General features: G+C 39.9%; 1 protein-coding gene across 1 annotated transcript; it reads right to left on the bottom strand.

Annotated features, from left to right (window-relative positions):
• Nucleotides 1-5,410: 5,410 nt before the first annotated feature.
• Nucleotides 5,411-6,527, bottom strand: LOC148096280 (uncharacterized). Its single transcript, XM_087836387.1, has 3 exons — nt 6,150-6,527; nt 5,687-6,058; nt 5,411-5,587 (listed from the first exon to the last, which is right to left on the bottom strand). Exons 1-3 carry the CDS (start codon nt 6,525-6,527, stop codon nt 5,411-5,413), a joined length of 927 nt encoding a protein of 308 aa, XP_087692513.1.
• Between the last annotated feature and the right edge of the window lie 2,450 nt (nt 6,528-8,977).

The raw sequence follows: 8,977 nt of genomic DNA on the forward strand, positions 1-8,977 counted from the left end.
ATGGAATGGGCTTCCATTGCCAAGCAGCTGCAATCAAGCCTTACATTGCCAGTGCAAAGTAGTGTACAGCACACTGTCACTGGAGAGAGATGTTTTCTGGAGTGATGTATCATGTTTCTCAGGGTTAGGTGGTTGCCAAGAAAACAGTTCTTGTCTGATTGCAATGTGCCAATTTCATGTTCTACACTTTGTGGGAATAGTTTGGGGATGGCCCCTTCCTTTTCCACCATGAGACTGCATACCAGTGCACAAAACAAGGTCCATAAAGATATGGCAGAGCCAGAACTCGAGTCCTGACCTTGTAGTGATTAGCCAATGACAAAATGTTTTTTCTTGATGCAGCGGAGTCAGATCCAGACTTCCCTCACCACATCTGCTTTCAAAAGCCCACAATTGTGATGGCAAATATACAAAATTACTCACCTTGTTATGGTCCTGGGTCTTTGACCCAGTGTTTTTGGACTTTTAGGCCCTGGTTATTATTATGGTGATCTTCCTTTCTTAGTCTGTATTTGGTATTGTTTAGTTTTCTTGTGCTTCCCAGTTTAATCATTTGTATTTCTAGTTCTTAGCTACTTGTTAATTTAAGCCCCTTTTCCGTTACTACCTACTCAGATTGACTCGGCACGGTTCACCACGGTTTTCAGGGTTTTCAATTAGGTCTCAGCACCTGGTACCAAATACTTTTTTAGTACCTGCTCGCCCGGGGTTCCAAGCAATCCAAGGAGGTACTAAAAGGTGACATCGTCAGGCTGCATGCTACCAATTGGCTGGTCAGTAGCGTCACTCGATGAGTCAAGAGAGCGTGTCATTCACAAAAATTAAAACCACCATTTTTTAAACTGGGCAGCGAGGGAAATAGCTACAAAAACAACGCAGTGATCCCCAAGTGTGACAAAAAGCCCCAGACCAAGCAGTAGGTATATTCTTGCCTCAACGTCCAACTTTCTTTTATAGCATTCGTGTCACCTATTAATTATGTTGCTGGACACTCGGACGAGTTGCTATGACGACAACCACGCAAGTTAGGTAGTACTATATTTTAATGGAAAACCAGTCGATCGGAGTTGAGTGTTGGATCGATTTGACACCGAGTAGGTACTAATGGAAAAGGGGATATAGTCTGTTCCCTTGTGTCCTGGTTGTCTTGGTCTCGTCTGTGTTCTCCCCAGCCCATCATGTCTCCCTCGCTCTCCCGCTGTCCCTCACTCTCTGTCTCTGTGTTCTGTTTCCTGTTTTATTTTGGTAGTCCTTGTCTAAAGTGCATTGGGTTCGGTTTTGTTTCCCTGGTCTCGTTATCTTTAAATTGGTCCTCCTGTGTTCTCACCTGTTTTCCATTGTCTCGTTATCCTGTGTGTGTATTTAAGTCCTGTACTAGCAGATTTATTTTTTCATGATGTATTGATCACATATTTAATCATATCACATTAGTTATAGTAATTTCACTTTCTCACTTAGTTGTATGCATTAGTGATGGGATTTCCGGCTCTTTTTAGAGATCCGGCTCTTTCGGCTCGGCTCACTAAAAAGAGCCGGCTCTTTCGGCTCCGAACCGGCTCTTCAGGTTGTTTTGTTGCTTTAATTATTTAATCATTAACAATAATATAAAATTATGCAGAAGAGGAATTACTAATGTAAAATAAGTGGTTTTATTTATATATGTTTATATATGGCCCCTAGAGACAAAGCACGTACAAACTCTAAAGCACATACAAACTCCAAAAAGCACGTACAAACTCCAAAACACATTTCTAGCGTTTACTGAACTTCCAAAACAGAGCTACCCAGATCACTTAAATTACACAATTGAAAACATGTGTGTATTGTTTGTGTATTTATAGACAAGCACTCATATTTATTCTAATAATTAAAAAAAAAAAGTTCATTTACCTGTTACTACCACACACCAAATCCGGTTGTTGATACTTCCTGGCTTGTGTAGCCACTAGGTAACAAAAGCTCAACACTGCGCCCTAGAAACCTGGAGCACTTCTGTTGTCATTTGTACGTGCTTCTGAGTTTTTACGTGTTTTAGAGTTTTTACGCGTTTTGGAGTTTGTACGTGCTTTGTCTCTAAGGTCCACCATAAATATACTTTATTTATTCACTCCACATAAAATGTAATAAATAAATCATATAATACAAAAAACAACTATTTACATTTTAAACTTTTAACTATTTAAATTTTCAGCTTTTTCCTTTTAAACAAATTTAACGTGAAACAACACAAAACACTGCAAACCACAACACAATTAAATATAAATTAAAATATTAAAACAAAAAGAAGATGCACATTCTCTGTCATATGGGCCTGCATGATTTCTGAATCCTTTATCATCTGCAACTGAAAATAGCGGATGATTACTATACCTTTCTAATGTGATGTTGTTGTCCCTCGCTCTCATTCTCTCTGGCTCTGTTCCTGTGCTACTGCGAGTGTAACTAACGCCCCTCCCCCCTCTGCCCAGCGCAAAGTACAGGCCGCGCATGCGGAGTTTAGCGGAAAAAAGGGCGAGAGAGAGGGTGAGAGAAAGAAAAAAAAAAAACCCTCACTGCTCCCAATAAGGAGCCGGCTCGCGTCGTTCACTTCAAAGAACTGGCTCTAAGAGCCATTTCGTTCGCGAACGACCCATCACTAATATGCATGTTCACTACAGAGGGGCCTTATGTTCTACACACACAGTGAGACCATTGTATGGGAGACATTAAATAGATAGTGAGACTCCTTCTGCTTATCGAGGGATGTGAATATTTAGGTAGGGGCCCTGTTATAAAGTTGAAGGTCTACAGGCATCCTGCTTTTAGGGAGGTGACGGGTGGTCATAACTTTCCTTGGAGTAGGAGGGGGCCAAGGATGAGTTGGACTGAAGGAATAGAGATATAGGATATGCTGTGGAATGTTCTTTGTTTGAGAGTGTTTGGGAAGGTATAAAATTGTTCAGGGCGATGTCCTTCCTCAGAAAACTGCTTGGTGTTTGACCTGAACGCTTTCTCCGCTGCAGTGTTTTTCTTATTTCCTTTTTTTATAATAAACCTCACTTCAAAGACACACTCACCTGGTAGTTGCAGTTTTATTTAAGATTTTCTATAACAGTCCTCAGTCTCACTCTGCTCGTTGTCGCGTTGTCACTGTTAGCTGTGCTTCCCTCATAGTACAGGACCTCATATGGGTATTTATATGGGTATATATAATATACACACACACACCTCTCAGTGATTCCTGAGATTAGGGACAAAACAGGTTTTAACTTTCTAAAATATATTTTTTGATTTTTCAAAAACATATTTACATATAATTGTTACACAAAGTTTTGGCTGTCTCACCATGTTTTGGTACAATCTCCCAGGTGTAACATTTTTTAATAATTTATGTTTTTGCTGGAGAAGTGCAAGGTTTTTGTCAACACCGTCAGACACAAAGAAATGCAAAAATATATATTTTAAATTAAGTTGTTTCAGCTATTTTGACTATTAGCAGCTTCTCTATTCTATTGTTTATGCACATATGTTTTCAAAGTAATTATACCACATTTAAAAGTAAGATTGTTTTGGCTTTTTATTATTAGAGTTACAGTCATACATATTTTCAGAAGCTTGTATTTACAGTTTTTTTTGAATGCTTAAACCCTAACTGTGATTCTTATAGCACAATTTCTAAAACTATTAATACTTATAGCAAAACCACTCACTGAGCTTGCAAAACTAAAAGCACAAACACTGCTTTGCACTCAGTTTGCCATTTTGTAACACACACTTTGCAAACCTGTAGCTACAATCCACTGCACAACACTCTTTTTGCAGAACTGTAAACACAACTCACTGCTTTACACTCAATTTCCAAATGATCAACGCACTCCTAGCAAAATTATACACATTTATGGCTATTATTTACACTATTTTGCCAACTGTCTGGCACACTGTCACATGTGAAAACTTTTTTAGATAATTAGTTCACTTTGCAATCAGCCTAAGCACTATAATACAGGTAAGCTCTGTGTGTGGAGTACAATTGAGGGAGCAGGAAGAGTGAGAAGTAGAGGAGGCCGAGCAAGAGGACGTGGAGGTGAAGAAGTAGGACATAGGTGTCAAACTCTGGCCCGTGGGCCAAATTTGGCCCGCAGCCTAATTACATTTGGCTCGCGAAGCCATACCAAATTACTATTAGAGCTGGCCTACTGGTATTATACAGCTAATATATATATTGTTTAGTATTAAGCTTTGCTTGTTCCATATTCAGTTTTCCAGCAAAACTTATTTGAGTCCATAAGAAAAGATTCATTCTTATATCTGGAGGAAGATTTTTTTTCAATAAATATTAACGTTGGCCCGCGACTTTGTTCCAGTTTTGAACTTTGGCCCACTGTGTATTTGAGTTTGACACCCCTGAAGTAGGATGAAGAGGACGACAAGGACAAGGAGGAACAAGAGGAGGACAAGGAGGGGGGAGAGGAAGGGTAAGAAGAGTAAGAAATAGAATTGCTGATGACATTAGAGCTACAATAGTGGACCATGTAATCAACCGTGGAATGACCCTGAGGGAAGCTGGCCAACGGGTTCAGCCTAACTCAAGGCGCTACACTGTAGCAAGCATCATAAGGACATTTTGAAATGAGAATCGGTTAGTACAGTCACTTTGCACTAAGATTTGTAGCACTGCCATATTCTAATGAGAAACACAACAATACCATAGATGTAAAAATACTGAAATTGTTACTTTACAGAATTGCTAGACGACCAGATGCTGGGGCAGAGGAAGCATTTTCACTGCAGACCAAGAAACCCATATAGTCAATATGGCGATTGCAAATAATCCTATACTTGGAAATAAACACTTGTGTTCGTTTTGATGTGTGTAAATAAACACCAGTACTTGAAGTTTGGATCCCTCTATGCTTACGGATCTATGACAAAAGTATGAGCTCAAACTGACATAGTCTACCTTGTGCACAGAGAAAGCAAAAGCCAGATGTGTGTTTTACAGTTTTTTCTGATTGCTTAAGCACATTTTTTGTAACTATTGGCTATTTTTGCAAAACTCTACACACAAATAAGAAAACCTGTCACCCAATTATCAAAACATTGTAGTTCTCTTGCAAAAGCGAACACAGCTAGATTAACTCTTCACACCTTCATAAAAATGGTGTTTTCGTATCAAACAGTACAAACAAGCCATCATCTACTAAGCACACAATGCGCCAACTGCACACTGATGGTATGAATACAAAACACATCTGGCTTTTGCTTTCTCTGTGTACAGATGTCAATTTGAGGTCACACTTTTGTCATAGTGTCATGTAAACATACAAGGATCCAAACTTCAAGTATTGGTGTCTATTCACACTCATCAAAACCAAGACAAAGTCAGAAAACAAATTAGGAATTTCACAAAAAAAAGGGAAAAAAAAGACAATCAGCCTACATCATGTCGTCTTTCTGGGTCCGGCCACAAAATTTCGTCCACATCGCATGCGATATCCTCCAGTCCAAGGCACCGGGGAAAATATCTCCTTGAATGCCGTATCCAGGCCTGACATGATGCCTGGTCAATATCTCCACATGCCTCCTCCATTGCCTGTAAAAGGGCTACCTGTTGATGAGAATGACGGTCGTACACTTTCCAGCGCCAGGCAGAGAAGAACTCCTCGATGAGATTTAAGAATGGAGAGTATGGAGGGAGGTTGAGTGCCATGAAGGATGGGTGGTCTGTAAACCAGTTGCGGACCAAAGCAGCCCTATGGAAACTAACATTGTCCCATATGATGACATATCGGGTCTGCTCTGGTCTCTGAACAGTGAGCATGTCATGCAAGGTGTCCAGGAATGCAATAATGTGTGCAGTGTTGTATGGGCCTATGGTTGCATGATGGTGAACAACACCATTTTGGCTTATAGCTGCACACATGGTTATGTTACCACCACGTTGTCCTGGGACATTGATGATGGCACGGTGTCCAATAATGTTCCTGCCACGTCTCCTGGTTTTACTGAGGTTAAAACCGGCCTCATCTACAAAAAGTAGCTCATGTCCCGTTGCATCTGCTTCTAGTTCCATCACTCTCTGGACAAGACAAAACAAATGCAACACATCAGGCCCATGCACAGCACTACAGTATGCACTTCCAAATTCAGAACCAATGACAGTAGCTTACCTGCACATAGTCATATTGCAGTTGCTTTACACGTTCTGTGTTTCTCTCGAAAGGAACTCTGTAAATTTGCTTCATTCTTATTCTGTGGCGCGCAAGTACACGACTTAGTGCAGAAATGCTTGCACTGTGTATATTTTGAAAGATGGTGTCATTATCATTTATGCGCTGCTGTATTTCGCACAGTCTTATTGCATTATTGGCAATCACCATGTTCACTATATGGGTCTCTTGCTCTGGAGTGAACATTCTGCCTCTGCCCCCAACATCTGGACGTCTAGCAATTCTGTAAAGTAACAATTTCAGTATTTTTGCATGTATGGTACTGTTGTGTTTCTCATTAGAGTATGGCAGTGCTACAAAGTACTTACCGATTCTCATTTTGAAATGTCCTAATGATGCTTGCCACAGTGTAGCGGCTCAGTTTAGGCTGAACCCGTTGGCCAGCTTCCCTCAGGGTCATCCCATGGTTGATGGCATGGTCCACTATTGTAGCTCTGATGTCATCAGTTATTCTGTTTCTTACTCTTCTTACCCTTCCTCTTTCCCCTCCTCGTCCTCTTCTTGCTCCTCCTTGTCCTCTTCCTCTAACTTCTTCTAACCCTCTTGCTTCTTCACCTCGACGTCCTCTCCCTCGGCCTCCTCTGATTCTCACTCTTCTCACTCTTACTGCTCCTTCCATTGTACTCCACATAGACAGCTTACCTGTGGCCTGTTTATAGTGCTTAGGCTGATTGCAAAGTGGACTAATTATCTAAAACAGTTTTCACATGTGAAAGTGTGCCAGACAGTTGGCAAAATAGTGTTAATGATAGCCATACATGTGTATAATTTTGCTAGGAGTGTGTTGGAAATTTGGTAATTGAGTGTAAGCAGTGAGTTGTGTTTAAAGTTCTGCAAAAAGAGTGTTGTGCAGTGAATTGTGCCTACAGTTTTGCAAAGTGTGTGTTACAAAATTGCAAACTGAGTGCAAAGCAGTGTTTGTGCTTTTAGTTTTGCAAACTCAGTGAGTGGTTTTGCTATAAGTATTAATAGTTTTAGGAATTGTGCTATAAGAATGACAGTTAGGGTTAAAGCCATCAGAAAAAAACGTAATCATACCATCAGTGTGTAGTTGGTGCATTATGTGCTTATTAATGTGATGGCTTGTGTTAACTGTTGGATACGAAAATACCATTTTTACAAAGGTGTGGAGAGTTAAGCAAGGGTTATTCGCTTTTACAAGAAAACCACAATGTTTTGCTGATTGGGTGAAGAGTTTTCTTATTTGTGTGTAGAGTTTTGCAAAAATAGTCAATAGTTACAAAAAATGTGCTCAAGCCATCAGAAAAAACTGTAATCTGTATAAGAAACAGTCATATTAAGCAGCATGCAAATTACACATTTATTGAGAAAATTACGTATTTTTATTGGAAGATCATGAGGGAGGAAACTATATGGTTCTCCAAAAGAGAAAAATAAACAAAAACTCCATATTATGGAGTTGTCAAGGTGCTTACGCTGACGGTGGTGACACAAATCTGACGGTGGTGACACACTAGTAGAAAACAAGATATTATTTCTTTCAAAATGACAATTAAACCTTAACAACCTTTGTAATATCACAAGACACATCATAACAATTCTGTTTTTGCACATGTCAAGTTCTACATCTTAATAGTTCACCAGCAAGTAGCTGCCTACTACTCCTTGATTCCTAAAGTTCTCTGTGGTTGTGTGTTTAGACCCTGCTGGACTTTCTCTCCTTTTGTCTCTCTGTGCTTGTTTCCAAAACCTTCTCTTCTGACATTTTTTTTTCCTTTCAGATCACTGGTGTTCTTTATTTTTCCCTCTTTCACTCTGTTTCTCCATCTTTCCCTTTCCTTTATGAGAAACTCTTTCTTCAACTCAGGCTGGCTGTTAATGTTTTCTCTCTTTCTTTTTTGATCATCCCTGTTCCTACTCTTTCGTTCCTCTACTGACAGCTTCCCCTTTGCTATTCTAGCCTGAAATGTACCATTTTGTAATCACTATAACTTTTCTGAACCTTATGCTTTTTCACTGATTAAGGATGAATATTTACAACACAATTATGCATTAAGCAATAGAAATGCTATCCGGCCATTGAGTTTGATGTCATTAGCCATTTCCAGGTCCAAACGCCGCTGCAGATCCCAAAGTCAAAGGAACTCTGCGGCATCACTGAGAGTTACAAACTGTCTAAATTCTTTCATCTTTAATAAAATGATCAGTGTGTGGCTGCTCTACCAGGTGTAACATCCAGGCATCCATGAAAACAGAATATATGAAATTTAACAGAGTTAGAAGTTAGATTGCTTGTTTCCACCTGAACATGATATACCAGCTCTGCGACCACTTCCAACATAAATGGAGACAGAAAACTAAACAGCAGTGACTATTGTCATGTTACTGAAGTTGGGCTAGTTGGTATATAGTGATGTGCTAGCGACACAGCTGTGTTAGCATAACATAAACACAGTGAAGCTGGAGGATGAATGCTAACTTTTTTCCACTTGATAAAAGTTAACGTGAGGGTTCCCGATGGTTAGGCTGACAGTGATCACTGGCTGTTTTTAGGGGCTTGTTCAGATGTAATAGAACAAGATAAAAAGCATTAAAACATTTTAACAGCACAATAGGCTTAATAAACACAGAGTAGTTTGGGCCCGGAAGCAGGATTCATACATCATGACTTAAAGAACAGCTGTCGGGGCACAGCTAGCTCAGTAGATGCCACATGATCGAAAGGTTGGGCATCCAACGAACAGAGGCTATCCTGGATTGGTAGCTGCCCACTGCATCACTGAGTCAATGGGTTAAATGCAGAGGAC

This window comes from Neolamprologus brichardi, chromosome 23 (assembly GCF_056152115.1).
Source record: "Neolamprologus brichardi isolate AB-2024 chromosome 23, ASM5615211v1, whole genome shotgun sequence".
Classification (NCBI taxonomy): domain Eukaryota; kingdom Metazoa; phylum Chordata; class Actinopteri; order Cichliformes; family Cichlidae; genus Neolamprologus; species Neolamprologus brichardi.

Excerpts from the sequence above, each read along its gene's own strand:
- LOC148096280 (XM_087836387.1), bottom strand. The coding sequence starts at position 6,527 with ATGAGAATCGGTAAGTACTTTGTAGCACTGCCATACTCTAATGAGAAA. Across the intron at positions 6,059-6,149 it reads TGCAATATGACTATGTGCAG|AGAGTGATGGAACTAGAAGC; the intron begins GTAAGCTACTGT and ends TGTCTTGTCCAG. Across the intron at positions 5,588-5,686 it reads CAGACCACCCATCCTTCATG|GTAGCCCTTTTACAGGCAAT; the intron begins GCACTCAACCTC and ends TCTCATCAACAG.